At 38.7% G+C, this 20,021-nt stretch overlaps 1 protein-coding gene across 3 annotated transcripts in view; it reads right to left on the reverse strand.

Annotated features, from left to right (window-relative positions):
- Nucleotides 1-20,021, reverse strand: part of PCSK5 (proprotein convertase subtilisin/kexin type 5) — a 628,432-nt gene that overhangs the window by 153,937 nt on the left and 454,474 nt on the right. The window contains exons 20-21 of one of the 3 annotated variants that reach the window (XM_077474913.1): nucleotides 19,021-19,136; nucleotides 6,858-7,251 (exon numbers count right to left, since the gene is read on the reverse strand). In XM_077474913.1, the coding sequence (XP_077331039.1) occupies nucleotides 7,145-7,251; nucleotides 19,021-19,136 (223 nt within the window). In that variant the 3' untranslated portion in view covers nucleotides 6,858-7,144. Of the gene's footprint in view, nucleotides 1-6,857; nucleotides 7,261-19,020; nucleotides 19,137-20,021 lie in introns of those variants that run through there. The other 2 variants (XM_077474912.1, XM_077474911.1) reach the window with 2 other exon arrangements.

Raw genomic sequence — 20,021 nt, forward strand, 5'->3', positions numbered from 1 at the left:
ATCACGTGAAAATTCCTGTTTACTTATTTCATCTGTAAATGGTTGGATTTTTAAACTGAATATTCACACAGTTTAAAATGATTTGATAATAAGGTCAAATATTGAATGGATATTCGCTTGTTTAGTGAGTGAACATTTTCAACTCCCTTAATTTGAGCAGCCTTATTGTGTTTCATCCACTGTAGGACTCAAACACACAAGCATCTGCAACATTATTTAATGTATTTACCAGAATAACAAAGGGATGATTGGAATATTAATTAATAATACCATGCACAATTTTTCTTAGTTTCCCCATTGTAGTCACACTGGGTTCAGCTTTGTCTTTATGCTGTTTGGAAACAGCCTTTCTGTGTCAGTGCAGCACATTAAACCTCCTTGCACAGACATACCATACAGAATGAGTGGGTTATGCGATTATTCCTGATATAGATAAGGACCTGTTGCATCAACATTTATCAAGCAGAATATATATGAAATGCTCATTTTAGGATAGAGTGGTAAGAGTTATAACTTTTTTTATGTTTTAACTGCTGTGAGTTCTTGTTGCAGAATTCTCCTCCTTACTTCTGGCCCTGGTGACAAGTGAATAGGAAATGTTTACAAGCAAATCTTCACAAGCAACCCCACATATGTAGAAAAAAGTCTAAAACCTCATAGACACGTGATTGGATTGTTGGCCAACAAAACCGTAGAATTTTGTCCGAAGGGCATTCGCCCAAACTTGTCTTGTATAAACACGGCCACACAACTGTTGGCCAACAATTACGAACGTAGTGCCATACTATGTTGTTTTTCAGCTCTTTAGCGCCACCCTTTGGGCTCCTTCTGCTAATTTTGTGTTAGTAGAAGTTTGGCCAGTTTTGATTTTTTTTCATTTCGCGCTATTCAGTTTGCACTTTTTATTTTGAGCTATTCAGTTCGTTTCTGTAAGGCCGTTTGTCAACCAGCCATGTTGCGGAATCGGAGGCGATAACGTGTTATTTATTTCTGGCCTTGGAGTTATTGCTTTGACATTTATTTTTTGGGTTGAATAATTATTTGATTTGGTATATTTTCTATATTTTTGGATGCATAGCATTCACATTTTGGTTAAGTTCTATTGGCAGATAGCATGTCTAATTTTATTTGTTTTCTTTTTTTAATGCACAGTAAAAAAATTGTGTAGAATAATACTTGGCTATGTGTTTTACTTCAAATGACGGTTTGGGAGTAGGCAGTTACATTTAAAAAAAAATACAATGTAAAATTGAGAAGGGGCACCAACATCTCTCTGAAAAGGGGCACCAACATCCACTGCACAGAGCAAGTATCTTTGTTCTTAAAAACTATGGGATAATGGTGTTGAGCATAATAATATTATTCTTGATATCACTAGAAAAAAAAGTATTGGAAAATTAGTTTGCAATAACTCCATCAGTATCACTAGCAAAGCAGCTTCATTATTATCCCATTAAAGAAGAAGAGAATTGTGTGCTGCATTTTGAGATTTCATAATTTGCCACATCACGAATGTTAATTCTCCATTACAAACGCTAGTTTACAAGACCGACCGCTTCTGGCTCATCCTTGCTTCCGAGCATGCGTGTTTGTACTTTGGACTTTTGTCTACATGATCGGAAAATTTGACAACAGAAATTTGTTCACGAAAATGTTTAAAACATGCTATCCAACATTTGTCCATGAATAGTTGGCCAACAATTGTCCGATGGAGCATACGCATGGTCGGATTTTCCGCCAACAGCCTGTCATCACACATTTCCCCTCGGAAAATCCGATCATGTGTATGAGGCTTTAATCGATCATCAAAGAGAGGTAATTACAAACCAAAAGTGCCAAAAGATCCCATTTATCAATTTGTCTTGATAAAAAAAAATTCTGGTGTGGTCCCCAAATATTGGTTTGTTATGACAACTATTGAGTGTCCAAACAAAAGACTATATTCTACATATGGAGGTGTACTGGGGAGGAACACTGCAAGTAAAAGCTATGAAGCTAAAAAAAATTGTCTTCTGTTCAGAGCCAGGCTTTAAGTACTGTTTTTGCTGCTATTAGCAACAGATCAGAGTCTTCACTTCAGTCCTCCAGTTTATGTAATAAAATGAAACAAAAATGTAATTAGTTACCATGGGAAACCTTTATATTAAATAAGTCCACTTGTACTTTTTTCGGGTTGGACTGACTTCAAAAAAGGTATGTATAGTGATTTCTTCTTTACAGGACTAGATAGGTTAGTGTTAGATTGTGGATGTATGTAGATGCAGGGATTTTAGTGTTAGGATGGACTTCTACTTTAAGATAAAAAAACTTTCAGTGTGCAGCAGTCCCCCCTCAGCCCTCCTAATACTTACATGAGCCCCATTTCGATCTATCGATGTTGCACGAGAGCCTTGGCCGTTCGCAACTCTCCCTCCTGATTGGGTGAGACACAGCAGGGGGTGCCATTGGCTCTTGCTGCTGTCAATCAACATCAGTAAGCCAATGAGGAGAGAGAGGGGGCGGGGCTGAGTCACGGCTTCGTGTCTAAATGCTCTGTGCAAAACCACTGCACAGAGCAAGTAAGTATGTTTGTTATTTTAAAAAAAATAAAAGACTTTAATATCACTTCAATTGATTCATCAAGAGTTCTCTTATTTAACCGCTTGCCGACCGCCTCATGCCGATATACGTCGGCAGAAAGGCTCGTACAGGCGAGCTCCGTGTGTCAGGTTGCGGGTCCTGTGGACTTGATAACCACGGGGATACCTGCAATCGCTGCAGGGATACACATGATCGCATCACGGAGAGGAAGAACGGGGAGATGCTAATGTAAACAAGCATCTCCCTGTTCTGCCTGGTGACAGTGTCACTGATCTCTGTTCCCTGTGATCGGGAGCAGAGATCATTGACATGTCACACGTAGCCCCATCCCCCACAGTTAGAAACACTCCCCGGGGCACACTTAACCCATACACTGCCCCCTAGTGGTTAACCCCTTCACTGCCAGTGTCATTTACACAGGAATCAGTGCATTTGTATAGCACTGATTGCTGTATAAATGACAATGGCCCCAAAAATGTGTCAAAAATGTCCAATGTGTCCGCCATAATGACGCAGTCACGATAAAAATTACTGATCGCCGCCATTACTAGTAAAACAATAATTAATTAATAAAATGAATAAAAAATGCCATAAAACTATCCCCTATCTTGTAAATGCTATAACTTTTGTGCAATAAACGCTTATTGCAATTTTTTTTTACCAAAAATATGTACAAGAATACGTATCGGCCTAAACTGAGGAAAAATAATTTTTTTTATATATTTTTGGGGGATAATTATTATAGCAAAATGTAAAAAAATAATGTGTTTTTTTCAAAATTGTTGCTCTTTTTTTTGTTCATAGCACAAAAAATAAAAACCACAGGGGTGATCAAATACCACCAAAAAAAAGCTCTATTTGTGGGGAAAAAAAGGACGTCAATTTTGTTTGGGAGCCACGTCGCACGACCGCGCAATTGTCAGTTAAAGCAACGCAGTGCTGAATCGCAAAAAGTGCTCTGGTCAGGAAGGGGGTAAATTCTTCCAGGACTGAAGTGGTTAAAAAAATAGTCAGAAGATCTGCTTCCATCTGCAGTCAGAAATGAGTCTCCTCCTCCACTTGTGACATTGGAGGAAATTACCAGGTCTTTTAAGAAGCAGAATAGAAAACTGGGGACACAAAATATGCATAATTTATATCAGTATTTTTTGTTGAATCAATTATATAGGGGATATCTCTAAAAAATAAGCTAATTAGAGGTACACATGCAAAGCATGTTTTTTTTTTTTTTACATAGTGAAACAAACTGATCTATTATACTTTCTGCAATTGATCCTCAGTCTAAATTTCCACATTTTGCTATCAACTGAAAATTGCATAATATCAGTTATATCAATCTCCTAATCTCATCATTATATCATTGTATGCAAGAAGTTTTCAGAACTTTAAAATACTAAAACAATGCAAGACATACAAATCTGAATGAACAGACAATTTGATACAGAAATAACATATTAAAATATGTCAAGATTAATTTAGTAATAGAAGAAATGCTAAGAACGTTATGCAGCAGAAAACATTATGAAGCACTGCAGATAATACTGACAAAAGTGCACTTTGCAGCAGATGTGTGCCACATGTTCATCATAATTTATGCCACTTTTAGCATTGCCATAATTTATCAAATAACAAAGGGAAAAACACCAGGAAGCATAATGTGCAACATACTTTTTGCACTACGTAAATCTAATCCTATTCCTATGAAGTCATTTAAAGTTTCATATTAGGCCAGCTGGAAGCAGTACATATAGCCTTTTTGTGCCAATCCTTACATTAATACAAACCAAGGCATGCAAAAGGTCACTTTAATGACATCTTTCACATTTAAGTGGGTTTTTGGGAAGGCTATGAGGTTCCAGCTGTCACTCTTCCAGTGCAAATTAGAGAATTGTGTCTTACTAGTTGGTTGCTATAAGCAACTCAGGCAAATACATTTTTCCACTTACTTATGTATAGGTTAAAATTCTGGGTTTTGTATCATTTTGTTAGCCTATTTGAAACAGGCATAAATTATTAGACATTTTTTTTATTTGACAATGAGAATTTACCTGAATTTTAGTTGGTACCTATTAACATTGGAAGTGATGAGGTTTAATAAAAAACAAACAAACTGCACACGTTGTGTAAAGTAAAACAACTATGTGCAAACTGTACACGTTGAGTAAAGTAAAACAACTATGTGCAAACTGTAGTAACTTACAATAACCAATTAAATTTGACCTTTTTCCCCTCAATGGAGCACAGCTAAAATGTGATTTGTTGCTATTGGTTACTGCACATTGCAGTGTTTTTATTAAATAGATATGTTAGACTATACTTGATATGCTGGCCATATATTCCACTTCTTACAAGCAATGCAAAGGATTCAAGAATTTACCATATTAGTAGTATATAGTCAACAAGTGAAAAACAAAAAGAAACTAAAAAAAAATTATGTATTGTCAGCCCAAGGAAATCTTCCAGCTTCCTGGAATCTTTTTCTTGTGTGATCCATCCAGAACTAGACTTTTTTTGAATTTTTTGAGCCAAGAGTACAACTCATATCTGATCTAGCACCTTATCAATGGTTTAAACAGGAGGCTGTTTTTAGATATGTTTTCAAGGAATATCTGTTTATAAACTGATAGCTTTTGAGATGTATCTATGTATTATTAGCACAGCGACACCCAATGTTAATTTACAAGATGAAGATAACGTACTGGTTAACCTGGTAGAGACTCACAGTTTTCTAGGGCTTATCCTATTCACATCTATCTAATCCAAAAAAATACTATAATAATTGTACACCTATGCTCATATAAGGGCCAGGAGAAACGTATTACAGCAATGAGTAGTGATATGAGATGCATCTACTCCCGAAAATGCATCCCTTAATTTGCATAGAGTGCATACAATTCACAAGCCTTCCTGGGAAGATTGGTGCTACAGAAGAAAATCTTGGAGACTGCCATTTGAGCACCAGTAGATTACATGTAAACAGCATCTAAAATGATAGTGACAGGTACATTAAGCCTAAGGAAAAAAGTTGAGAGCAGGATCTAAAATTTTCCCACAAAAAAAATCCGATCTGACTTTTTCCAATAGTTTGTAGAGAATTCCGATCGGACAAAGTGCCACGCATGCTCAGATCAAATTACGAGATCTATTGGCTACTAGCCTCAACGTAGTACCGCCATAATGAATGAACGTCATCATGTGCCGAGTGATCGGATTTTCCAACAACTTTGTGTGTATGCAACACCAGTTTAGGACAGTTTAGGACAAAATCCCTTGGAAAAAATCTGACGGATTTTGTGGTCAGAATGTGCAAGGCATTATAAAACATTTATAAGGTTGGGGGTAATATTTCAGTACACACAACAGAGATCATGTTGGTTGCTCTGATAAAATGATTTTACAGCAAGTTTTCTTCAGCTCTTCATAGTTCAAAATAATGAGTAGTGTGATTTGTAGGTTTTACTTGGCAGCACAGTACATGTTAATACAGTAAGATCTAACATTCTGCAGGTTACCGCTTTCATTTAATTTAATTAATTCAGTAATGACATGATAATGATAGTACTTTAAATATTAATAATAGTACTTTCAATTCTTTACTATTTTTGTCTTTTGTGATTGGGCACAGTTTTAAAGTAGAACTCTAGTCATAACCTTATCTTAGTTTGGGATAAATTCTTACCTGTTCCATTCTACATCTCTTATGACTGTCTGTGCCCTGTTCAGAGAACTTAATCACTTCCTATCCCAATACCCGCAGATTAAATGATGGAAAATCTCCCCAAATGGGACATAGGCATAAAAATCTTACCTATCTTCCAACTACTTTCCCATTCTATAACAAAATAAAAAGAGTGCTGGATGGAGTTTAAGAAGGCTCTCTTACTGCTTTAAGAAAAATCAATTCATCTTGGTAGAAACTCAAAGCCAATTCTTCCCATGTATTCTTTGATTACTGCTTTGAGCAACACCTAACCGAATAAAATCTAGTTATGCCCTATTTCACTCTTGAACATTATCAGATATAGACACTGTCCGTATGCAGCGATGACAGACTGTTTTCAGCAACAAAAACGCAGAAACAAAGAAAAATAAAACTAGTGGATAAATAATTTTTTGTTTATATTTCACAGAAAAAAAAAAAAAAACAAGACGTAAATCATCAAATTCATTAAATGGCAAGTCATCTTGACACTAAAGGGGTTAAAATATGCCATAGCCCATCCTGCCTCAGGGAGACCAAACAACGAACAACAAAAGGAAAAACCTTTGAGCTGACATCACATCATTAGCTGACTCTTTATTTTGGCATCAATGCTTTGGTCACACAATACTGACTGCGGATCCAGGTGCTTGAATGTAAACACCCAGCAATACAAGGTAGGTCTGTTGTAGTTTTTTTTTTTTGTTTGTTTCTTTGAAGTTCCAACGAAACAGTTCACCATTCCCGCCCACAACAGGGGGGGATGAGGGCAAAGAGAATAAAAGAAAGAGGTGACTTTTTATTTTTAATATGAAAAATCTAGAAGTCTAATAAGTGGGACCCTCTGCAGTAGTAGCAGCTAAATCACCCCTTGAGTGTACATGTTCTGCAGCAGAGTTGCTGAAGTACTTTCCTTATACACAGGTTGTTCTTTTTTACTAGCATACAGAAGCCACCCTCAGCCCACGCTTCTTCCGTTGCTTTCCCGAGGTTGACAGTAGGAAGGAGTAGAAATTTAAGGATTTTCAAGAGCAGGTGATGAACACGGAGGAAGGTTTGATTTGTAAGATCAAGCAGATCAGGTTGAAGAAACAATTCAGCAGCAGGAAACAAGGAAATTTGGTCCATCAGAAGTAAATTTCATTTTGAAATAGTTTTGACAGGTAGAAATATAGTGGTCCAACAAGGAGTGATTGATATCCATTGATAAAAGAGAGTAGAAAAAAAACAAACAAAAAAAAAACAAGAACATTAGAATACAAGTTTTAGAAAAAAATAATTGTATACATCAACCAACAGCAACAGAAGTGTAATTTTCAAGAATAAAAAAAAAAAATAGAACTAAGACACAAATTTACTTGAAATACGGGACATAATTAGCATTCTCAACCTTTGCTATCAAATCACATGGGGGCATATTTTGGGTGTCACAATTTTAACCAGTTATTAAAATTCATTAAAACATATACAATAGACATACATCCAGTAAGCCCCTTTCTAGAAGTCACACATCCATTACCCATCCCCTTTGGTAAATACAGTCTCATACCCCAAAAAGCCCAAAGCTGCAAACCAGGAACCATTGCTTTGGGTACAAATGTAATTTTGTAAGTGATATTTCAACATGCATGTGAAAGGGAACTGACAAGGCTTGTTGCTTAACTTCCTCATGGCTTAAGAATCTTCTGGGGTGGTACGAGAGCAAATACAATAAAATGATGAGAAGCACCTTACCTACAGTAACATCCCAATTCTTCCCTGTGGTTCATACCATATTGAAAATGAGCAAATTGCCTGTAGCTTATGGAGTATTGCAACAATGGTATTCCAACAGAGCATCACATTGGAAACAAATGTAAAATGAAATAAAGATGCACAAGATCAGAGAGGAGCTCTCAGTACAATGCTGCCTTTCTTGATATCAGCTTTAGTGGCAAAACTAATGAGAATAAGTGGAATTTGCTTTTTTAATGTGTGTTTTGCAAACAACACCACATCTGGGCTGGCCCAGATACAATATAGTGCATTGTTCTGCACTAAAATCAAACAACACCATATGGAAATGGTCATAAGAGAATAAAAAAACAAAACAAAAAAAAAATAAAACAGCAAAAACAAGCATTTTGGCATTTTTAATCTGGATACTTTAAAAAGTTCCAGACCGTTCTTTTCAACAAAATCTTTGCATGGGATTTTGCATTTAACATTGTGTATACCCAGAGACTGCTGCTGGTTACCACCATCTTAGATGTACAGTGGTATAGAAAAGATTCACCTCCTTTAAAATAATCCCATTTTGTTGCTTAGCAGCCACAGTTTTTGTTGTATCCAGCTGTATTTACTTGTAACATCCAAGTGAAAGATATAACACCAACATATCAGAAAAAATTTAATCAAAAACAGAATCACTGAGTTAGAAAATGGATCCCCCCTCCTAAAAATTACTTTCAAACTCAATCTGGTGTAGCTAATCACCTTTTCAATACCACACAAAGCCATTTGACTTTCAACTATGATCAGTTCAGTTGTGGTCATTTTCATTAGCTAAGCATGAAAATAGCTTTCCTGGAGCATTTCAGCCCCAGAGAGAAAGAGCCAGTAGGAAACGGGTCAAAGAGGCCTACAGCAACTCTGAGGAATTTATGACAAAGAGTGGTCATTGTGTGCATGTGACAACAATATCACAAATTCTTCACAAATGTGGCCTGTGAGGGTTGCAAGGAAAAAAAATACTCCTCAAGAAAGGTCACAACTGAGCTTTGCCAAAACACACCTTGAAGATTCCGAGGCCACATGGAAAAATGTGTTATGGTCAGGTGAGACTAACATTTTTTGGTCTCAACACCAAACTATATGTCTGGTGGAAATCCAATACAGCTCACCATGCAAAAATCACCATTTCTACAGAAAAGCATGGAGGTGGTAATATCCTGTTATGAGGATGTTCCGCTGCAGCAGGGACTGGAGCATTTGTCAGGATAGAAGGAAAAATGTATAACTCAAAATATCATCAAATTCTTGAGGAAAATCTGCTGCCCTCTGCCAGAAACTTGTCAATTGGAAAAAAGTTTACCTTCCAACATGACAATGACCCAAAGCACACAGCAAAAATTACCACACAGTGGTTGAAGGAGAAAAGGGGTGAATGTCCCTGGCATGGCCTAGTCAGAGCCAAGACTTAAACTCCATTGAAAATCTATGGAATTACTTTAAGACCACAGATCCACAAATGGTCACCATCAAATTTAACTGAACTTGAGCAGTTTTTCAAAAAAGAGTGGGCAAATATTGCAAAGTCTAGAAGTGCAAAGTTAGTAAAGACATATCCCAACAGACTAAAGGCTGTAATTTAAGCAAAAGTTGATTCAACAAAATACTGACACAAGCGGAGATAATTTTTCCAAATAAGCATAGTGATTCTGTTTTCAAATTTTTAAAACATTTTTCTCACATGTTGGTGTTGTATCTTGGATGTTATAAGTTGCGCTGAATAATAATAAAATAAAAAATGAAAAACTGTTTCTGTCTTCATTTCAGGCTGCAAAGCAACAAAATGTTATTATTTTAAAAAGGGCAATACTTTTCTATATCCACTGTCATTTCAGCAGCTTCAACAGACTCAGAGCTGTCACTTAAGTGACACTCTATAGAATCGGTGCTCAACCTGTGGCCCTCCAGCTGTTGCAGAACTACACGTCCCATCATGCCTCTGCCTTTGTGAGTCATGCTAGTCAGCCTTGCAATGCCTCATGGGATTTGTAGTTCTGCAACAGCTGAAGGGCCAAGGGTTGAGCACCCATGCTCTAAAGTATTCACCTTTACTTCTCCCCTGGCAGCTATATGAAGGGTTATGGAAGGAATGTTGTGGAATCTCCTCTTCCCAAAGTAATCAAGTTTTCTAGTAAGTTCAAATTCACATTGCAAGTTCAGAAAGAAAAACATTGCAAGTATATTTATAATACTTGAGTTTTCTGTGCTTTTACTTGCAATTCACAGGGTCCCTGTAAAGGCTATTGGTTTAAAATAAGAATTCAGCCATGAAAATGTACACTGTTATTAGTTTATGTCCATAATTTGCTACATACACTAACAATGGTTATGTATAGTTTTTAGTTTTAGTGTTCATTCACAATGGGCAATGTTTTGCGTATGAATAGTGGTAGATTTCTCTACTGCAATGAAGTACCATTGAAAGGCTGGCTGGGGTCGAAACATTGTGCTCTTTTCTTGTACCATATAACTAGGAATGATATAATCCCAGAATTGTAGTTGCGTCCCAGGATTGATTTCAGAATGAATGCTGATTTTTAAAATGACATAAAAACCTATTTTAAAGCCCTTTGTGAATTTTGTGTAGTCTGACATTAATTAATACAACCAGTGACATTAGGCCCTGAAGGAATTTTTAATGTCCCTACCAAAGATATACACATGCAAACTTCAAGACATCCATTGCACTGCACTAAATAACCTTCCAATATTATGCTTTTTATTTGTTGAGGGAAACCTGAGTTCTTTGAGAAAAAACACGCAAACACAGGAAGAACAAAAAACTCCATTCAGCAGGTCTCTCATTGTAATTAAAACCAGCATGCAGAGCTGCAAGGCAAGCGTGCTAACCACTTAGCCACCATACTTACCACTGGCATCAGCTGCAATGGAGCATTGGCTTTTCTGGCAAACATTACGTTCAAAGGCAAAATGCAGACATAGTTCAGTAGCTTTCATACTTATTCACTACTCTGTTTTATGTTCTGCCTGTAGTTTGATTTAATCTATTTGTTTTGCTCTGTTACCATGAAAGTATACTAGCAAAAAAGATCTTCTTCTTGAAAGGAAATTTATTTAAAGGAGTTGTAAAGGCAGAAAGTTTATTTTTTATCTTAATGCATTCTATGCATTAAGATAAAAAAAAACATTCTATGTGTGTCAGCCCCCCTAATTAGCGATGTCCACCAGTGTCTTAGCCCTCTGGGACTCTCCTCCTAATTGGCTGAGACAAAGCAGTGGTACCATTGGCTCCCGCGGCTGTCAATCAATGTCAGTGAGCCAATTAGGAGAGAGAGAGGGCAAGGCGGGCCACAGCTCCATGTCTGAATGGACACACGCAGCTGTGATTGTGCAAGCTATTTGCTACGGGGGAGAGGGGCCAGGAGAGCCGAAGAGACACCCGAGAAGTGGAGGATCCAAGCTGCCATGTGCAAAACCACTGCAACAAAGCAGGTAAGTATAACATGTTTGTTATTTTAAAAAAAATCGATTTTACAATCACTTTAAAAGGGCAGTAGATACTTTGAAGGTATACTGGATTCTGCTTTATGTATAGTGCAAACTATTAATTAAGGCAGTTTCATTTTGCAGTCACAAAACCAAGCCACAAGGCCTAGTTAGTAAAGATAAGATTTTTTATTTTATGTTAATATGAATTAAATACTCTAAAAGTTTCTCTTATTTCTACTGCTCTAGATTTTTTACTCCATATTTCATATAAAAATAGTTAAGTAAAAACTATTTTGTAGATAGTTTTTTTTGCCAATGGATGGAGATGTTAGCCCCCATACACACTATCAGATTTTCTGCTGATTTTTGTCTTCAGATTTACCAAAACCATGTAGTACAAGGGCCTGTCTGATTGCATACACATTGAAACTCCTGAGGTTTGACCTCATATTATATGGTTTTGGTATATCTGAAGGAAAAAATCAGCAGAAAATCTGATAGTGTGTATGGGGCTTGACACTACCGTGATGTTATTATACTCACTGGTATTAAAGAAAGAGGAAAAACGTTCCTGAAAAGGGGCATTTTTTGTTCTAGTAGGCTCTTGTCTGATTTTTATAATGTACAATTTTCCATAAAAAAATCTTTTTTTTTTAATAAACTGGAAAATAGCACAAAGTAAAATGAGGTGCGTTTTTGTTGAACTTTATAAATAAGCCCCATTAATATATTTAATGCATCAAATACTTGCCCTGACTGTATGTTTTACTGGGTGCATGAGAACATATTTTTAAATATCCAAGGCATTGGAGCATTGCGACCAAGAAGGTACATGATCATATGAAGGGTGATGCAAAAGTGGAATGAATTTCTGCCCTAATGGTTGGAGATTACTAGCTGTGTTATTTACTTATGTGACAGCAGTGTAAAAATATGTGTACTGGTGGGATGGCAATGCATACTGTAACAAAGCATAACACTTTTATCCCATCCCTTTTAACATTGTTCACATTACTGTTTGGAGAAATTAGAAAAAAACAAAACTGTTTTATTTCCGTAGGACGAGGTTCATAATAATACCATTCTGCTAAGTGAAAACTGATATCTAAAGAATAACCTAAGCATAAAGGGCAAACAAAATGTTTTACCTTAGAAGACATCCCTTTAGAGAAAAATGGCATGATTTTATAAGTGGGTATCATAAGGGTTAAAGGAACAACTTAAGCTGGCAGAATTCATGCTTCTGTTCAAAAAACTGACAATAACATCTAACACTACACAGAAAGACAAATGTGACTTTTACACTCTATAAATAAGGTTGGTGTGAAGAGGCTTATGCTGTGAGATGTCTTTCTTTGTTAGCTGTCAATACACTGAAAGCATTTCAAGGAAATTCTGTCATTGGAATAAAAAGGGAAGGAAAATCAAATGTGAACTATAGATGTAAAATAAATTAACCCTGAAGAAAAAGAAAAATGCATCTAAACAATCAATATACATTTCATAAGATAAACATAAAAAGAAAGTGATATGAGTCAAACATAAACATTAAAGAATGTGAACACAATGGGGGTTATTTACAAAAGGCAAATCCACTTTGCACTGAAAGTGCACTTGGAAGTGCAGTCGTTCTAAATCTAAGGGGTAGATCTGAAATGAGGGGAAGCTCTGCTGATTTTATTATCCAATCATGTGCAAGCTAAAATGCTGTTTTTTATTTTCCTTGCATGTCCCCCTCGTATCTACAGCGACTTTACTTCCAAGAGCACTTGCAGTGCAAAGTGGATTTTCCTTTAGTAAATAACCCCCAGTATTCGGTATTCACAGCAAACACACATAACCTTGATCAATGGCTTTGTCCAGTGCCTTTGAGAAAGCATTGTGTTTTTTTTTTCAATTTGCAGCATGTGAACGATTTTACTTGCAAAATAATTTTATAATTCTGTTGAGAGAGTTTTATCATTTACACACTGCATAGCCAGGCAGTTGAGAATTCTATTTCTTGGTTCAACTTTGCAGCTTTCTATGTTACCTCTCTACCTCTAGCCTGCTCACTGTATAGTGACTTGGTGCTATCACCTCATTAAAGTCAAGGAGAATCAAATCCTAATAAAATATAATGAATTCATTCTACGGTATACATTAACATGCATATAATAACCAGATTCTCTACTTTTGGCATGGTCTGCCACCTATATCACTTTGGTTAGTGAGGCTACCCATCATAGTGATGGGTCAGTATCCAATAAGGGGAGGGATTCCAGTGCTCCAAATATTGCGATGTTTTTAATAAAATGGTGCAATGGTAGCTTTAATAGCACATCTAGATCAGTCACTATTTATTTAAATAAAAAAAAATTAGGAGGCAGCCATCCTCAGAGGGTGTCCATTGCCTCTGTCAGTAAGGAGAAGGGGAGAGGAGGTGCCAACTCTGATTATTCTATCATATCATTAAAGGTTAGTGTAATATATACACTTACTGGTTCACAGCATGGGGATGCCCATCAGGGGTAGAGATGTCCTGGGGTGTGCTGTACTGCAGGCTCCGGTGGCATTCCTTCAGCCGTAGAGATGTCCTGGCCACAGGCTGTTCTGCGGTATTCACTGTATCTAAAGCTCCATGCTAACCACTCTGGAATGCGGAAGCGACATCACTAGTGCATGGCGGGCATCCAGAGAAAAAATGGGGAATGTACAGGCTACACGCTCGGGGCTCACAGCTCCTTCTACTGACCTTTAGAGCTGTGAGCCCTGAGCGCGTAGCCTGTACATTCCCCATTTTTTGTCTGGATGCCCACCGTGCACTGGTGACATCAATACCGCTTCCGTGTTCCAGAGTGGTTAGCGTGGAGCTTTCCATACAGTGGATACCGCAGAACAGCCTGTGGCCAGGATTATACATCTTTACGGCCAAAGGAATGCCACCAGCGCCTGCAGTACAGCTCCAGCACACCCCAGGACATCTCTACCCCTGATGGGCATCCACACCCTGTGAACCAGTAAGTATATATATTATACTAAAACTTAATGATATGACAGAATCATCAGAGTTGGCGCTTCCACCCCTCTTCTTTTACTCTCCATTAGACATGTGCAGAGTAAAATATTTCGTTTCGGAATTTCGTTTTCGTCCGAAAACTTAATTTATTTAGTTACTCCCGAAAGTCGTTTTTATTTATTTCGTTTTTCGTACAAAAATTGCATTCGTCCGAAAATCCACATGAATTACGTTCGAATCTGTCTTGGAAGGCTTATGGTGTCTGTCAATGTATAAAGAAGATTTGACGGAGCTAACTATATAGCATACTTTAGAACCCTATTAAAGTCTATGGGACTCCAACGTTCAAAATCTAAAGTGCTAATTTTAAAGGCTAATTTGCAAGTTACTGTCCTAAAAAGTGTTTGGGGACCCGGGTCCTGCCCCAGGGGACATGTATCAATGCAAAAAAAAGTTTTAAAAACGGCCGTTTTTTCGGGAGCAGTGATTTTAATAATGATTAAAGTGAAACAATAAAAGTGTAATATTCCTTTAAATTTCGTAGGGGGGGGGGGGTTGTCTATAGTATGCCTGTGAAGGGGCGCATGTTTCCCGTGCTTAGAATTGTCCCTGCACAAAGTGTCATTTATGCAGGAAAAAAAGTCCTTTAAAATCACTCGCAGCTATAATGAATTGTCGGCTCCATAATACAGAGAACACTCATTGAAAGTCATTGATAAAAAAATAAATAAATAAATTTAAAAAAAAGCGTGGGGGTCCCCCAAATTCAATTACCAGGCCCTTCAGGTCTGGTATGGATATTAAGGGGAACCCTGCCTCAAATTTAAGAAAAAATTTGACGTGGGGTTCCTCCTAAATATCCATAACCAGACCCTTCAGGTCTGGTATGGATATTAAGGGGAACCCCGCGTCAAATTTAAAAAAAAATTGACGTGGGGTTCCCCCTAAAAATCCATACCAGACCCTTTATCCGAGCACGCAACCTGGCAGGCCGCAGGAAAAGAGGGGGGGACGAGAGAGCGCCCCCCCCTCCCTCCTGAACCGTACCAGGCCACATGCCCTCAACATTGGGAGGATGCTTTGGGGGTCTGTGACCCCTCAAAGCACCTTGTCCCCATGTTGATGAGGACAAGGGCCTCATCCCCACAACCCTGGCCGGTGGTTGTGGAGGTCTGCGGGCGGGGGGCTTATCAGAATCTGGAAGCCCCCTTTAACAAGGGGACCCCCAGATCCCGGCCCCCCCTGTTTGAAATGGTAAGGGGGTACAAAAGTACCCCTACCATTTCACAAAGAAAATGTAAAAAATGGTTAAATAAAACAAACACACTTTTGAAAAATTCCTTTATTAAAAAAAAAAAAAAAAAAAAAAAGATTCCAGCGGCGGTAATCCACTCTTGCTATCCAGCGACGGACGGTCATCTCTCCAGCGATGTCTCATCTCATCCAGCGCAGCGAATACATCCTTCTTCTGTCTCCTCCACGGAGACACTGCAGGCATTCCGGCGGCTGACGTTTCTTATATACGGAGGGCGGGGCCACCCGTCACCTGACCCCGCCCCCCTCTGACGCAAGGGGAAACCCGGGGTTCCCTGTGACGTATGGGTGACCCCGCCCCCCCTCTGATGTAACGGAAACCTGCCTGTGTTACATCAGAGGGGTGCGGGTCACCCCTACGTCACAGGGAACCCCGGGTTTCCCCTTGCGTCAGAGGGGGGCGGGGTCAGGTGACGGGTGGCCCCGCCCTCCGTATATAAGAAACGTCAGCCGCCGGAATGCCTGCAGTGTCTCCGTGGAGGAGACAGAAGAAGGATGTATTCGCTGCGCTGGATGAGATGAGACATCGCTGGAGAGATGACCGTCCGTCGCTGGATAGCAAGAGTGGATTACCGCCGCTGGAATCTTTTTTTTATTTTTTTATTTTTAATAAAGGAATTTTTCAAAAGTGTGTTTGTTTTATTTAACCATTTTTTACACTTTCTTTGTGAAATGGTAGGGGTACTTTTGTACCCCCTTACCATTTCAAACAGGGGGGGGCCGGGATCTGGGGGTCCCCTTGTTAAAGGGGGCTTCCAGATTCTGATAAGCCCCCCGCCCGCAGACCTCCACAACCACCGGCCAGGGTTGTGGGGATGAGGCCCTTGTCCTCATCAACATGGGGACAAGGTGCTTTGAGGGGTCACAGACCCCCAAAGCATCCTCCCAATGTTGAGGGCATGTGGCCTGGTACGGTTCAGGAGGGAGGGGGGGCCGCTCTCTCGTCCCCCCCTCTTTTCCTGCGGCCTGCCAGGTTGCGTGCTCGGATAAAGGGTCTGGTATGGATTTTTAGGGGGAACCCCACGTCAATTTTTTTTAAATTTGATGCGGGGTTCCCCTTAATATCCATACCAGACCTGAAGGGTCTGGTTATGGATATTTAGGGGGAACCCCACGTCAAATTTTTTCTTAAATTTGAGGCAGGGTTCCCCTTAATATCCATACCAGACCTGAAGGGCCTGGTAATTGAATTTGGGGGACCCCCACGCTTTTTTTTTTTTTTTTTTTTTTTTTTTTTTTATCAATGACTTTCAATGAGTGTTCTCTGTATTACGGAGCCGACAATTCATTATAGCTGCGAGTGATTTTAAAGGACTTTTTTTCCTGCATAAATGACACTTTGTGCAGGGACAATTCTAAGCACGGGAAACATGCGCCCCTTCACAGGCATACTATAGACAACCCCCCCCCCCTACGAAATTTAAAGGAATATTACACTTTTATTGTTTCACTTTAATCATTATTAAAATCACTGCTCCCGAAAAAACGGCCGTTTTTAAAACTTTTTTTTGCATTGATACATGTCCCCTGGGGCAGGACCCAATCTCCTACTCTATATCGAACTGTTGTAACAATGAAAACGAACGAAAATAAAGCATTTATTTATGTCGGATCTTTCGTTTTTCGGATTTTGTGCTTTCGTTATCGTTTGTCAAAACGAAAACGAAAATAGCTGAAATTCGTACGAAAATGCATTCGGACGAAAACGAATGCACATGTCTACTCTCCATAGTGATGGGTCAGTAGTAGAGAATGCCAGGTTGGCAGACCATGTGTACTGACTGCTGTTCGCATATCAGATTGATCCCGAGGCACTTTTGTTGGAAGAGCTTCCAAAACATAATCATTTTTTTTTTTTTACCTACGGATTTGCTTTAAATGACTGAAATGCATTACCATAATTAACCCTGTCTTCATTGTGCCAATAGATCTCTTTATCAGTTGTAAACTAGATTTGTACACTGCCTAGTCCAACAACTGATCCATGTCCCGTGTGAATGAGCCCTATACATACTACTTTTTTAGCATTCTTATTGGAAAAGCTACAGTATATTTCTAAACATTTGTCAAATTAAGTAAACAAGGTATAAGGGGATCTAATTACACAAAACGTACATTTTCAATCCGTAGCTTTTAGATCAAAAGGCTGCTGTGCTCTAATTGGTGACAATACATCACCATGTATCATTTACTGATCTAGTTAACAAGTCCCTCTCATTTTATTGTGTGCGGTGACAGATGAAACCAGACACAGAATTCTGAAAACTTCCTCCTGCATAACGTTGGTAATCATATAAATCATGCATTGGAAATGTAGAATTGATGGTTATGAGATTCATCACTGTCCGGAATATAAAGCAAGATAAGTGCAGTATTTTTGTTTGCTATCCATGTCATTAACCTGAAAGAAGCCCCCAAGAATCCTAGTTATATATGCCATGAATTTCCCATAACATTAACATCAGCCTCCTGTTTCTGCTGATAAATGAGCCCCATTATGCCATTTGTAATAGATGTGCTTGAATGAATGTGTATTTGCACAGTGTGAAGAACTCTATGTTGGTTCAATCATTCTAAAATTGCTAGGTACATGGAGGAAGGGATATCAATCACAGTATTTGCAGTGCTGTCTGCCTAGCACTACAATAGACATGCAGCATTACTCAGTACAACCTGCTGCTTGCAATGAAAACCTTGTGCTTGTAATTCACAGTTTTGAATCGGAGTAACACTGCCCACAACCTACATTAACATTGACACTCCTTTCAATGCATGTCACGAATGCCAGTAAAAATAAATTGTTACAGGACGCTGCTATATATTTGAAGGTCAATGTGGTTATAAAGGTTTGGGTTTTAGAGATAAACAAAGTAGAGACGACGTTCCGCAGATTTCAATCCGTGTCTCAGCAATCCTTCACTCATCCTACCACCAGGCACATTTGCCGCTATTTATCAAAGTACTTATCAGGACAGCCTAAGATTTGCCATAGAAAAAAAAATCACCATTCTCTTGAAAATATTGGATTTTTCCTCTGGGCGGATATCCAGGATTTTGCAGCCAGTTTAGCAAATGGATTGAATGTACTTGAAAGTATTGGTCTGTTCACACTACTCAAATGATGTAGATGTTTAAGTGTCTGTGGAAGCATATTTCTGTATTTACACCACATAGGATATTGAAACTCTATTGGATTTCATCAACTCACCATCTTTGCAGATCGTTCCCACCATACAAGTACTGCCTTCTAACAAATAACCTTCAGGACAACTCGTACAGTTCCTCTCTCCTGGGCCAGAACATGTTGAGCAGCTCCCGTCACATCTGAGACATAAACATAGCAAGTGTCATGTGTAAAAGAAAAATCACTATGAATATAAAACAAGCTGACATTCCTTTGACTGGTAAGTCTGCAAAACAATGACAGAGCGCACATGTTAAAGTGGTTGTAAACTTACATCAATTATTTGTAAATACAGGTAAGCCAATAATAAGGCTTACTTATAGGTACTGTAAATATCTCCTAAACGTGTACCGTTTAGGAGATATGTACTGTATATGCAGCCAATGATGTCATCGGCGCATGCGCTCTGAAGGAATGGACGTGCCGTTTCTTCAGAGCCCTGCGCCAAGACTAGCGGCTCCCATGAAAATGCGTGAGAGTGACGTCACGTGGCTCTGGCCAGTCATACAGCCAGAGCCCATGGACCTAGAATGAAGATAGGGGAAGCCTCCAGTGGTGACAACACATTGATGGAGGGCTTCATTTGCAGCTAAGTTTGACATAATGTGCTGGTATGGGATGCATACTAGCACATTATGCCTTTACTTTTTAAGTCACAAAAAGAGGCAGCGGTTTACGTCCTCTTTAATGAAGGCAGGGGAGAAAATGAAGCAATACTTTGTGCAAGACTTCTAATTGCTGTGTAGATACAAGACTAATGAAAAACAACTGTGGATACACAATTAAAGTGTTACTAAACCCAGGACCCTGCATTTACTATATCTTGTCTCCCACAGTACACAGAACATAGAAATGCAATCGTTTTAGTAAATATAAACTGCTAAATATCTTTTTTCATCAGCAGTTAAGGCAGTTTTGTGAATTCTATCAGTTTCTGGTTAAAGCTGGTAGGAGGAGTTTTCATTCTCCTATGACTGTCCTATGAGGCTGCAGGACCCCTGACACTCTATCTAGACAGTGGTGGT

The sequence above is a fragment of the Lithobates pipiens genome, unplaced genomic scaffold (genome assembly GCF_037356315.1).
Source record: "Lithobates pipiens isolate NorthernLeopardFrog02 unplaced genomic scaffold, aLitPip1_a1.2 Scaffold_13, whole genome shotgun sequence".
In the NCBI taxonomy this organism is placed as follows: domain Eukaryota; kingdom Metazoa; phylum Chordata; class Amphibia; order Anura; family Ranidae; genus Lithobates; species Lithobates pipiens.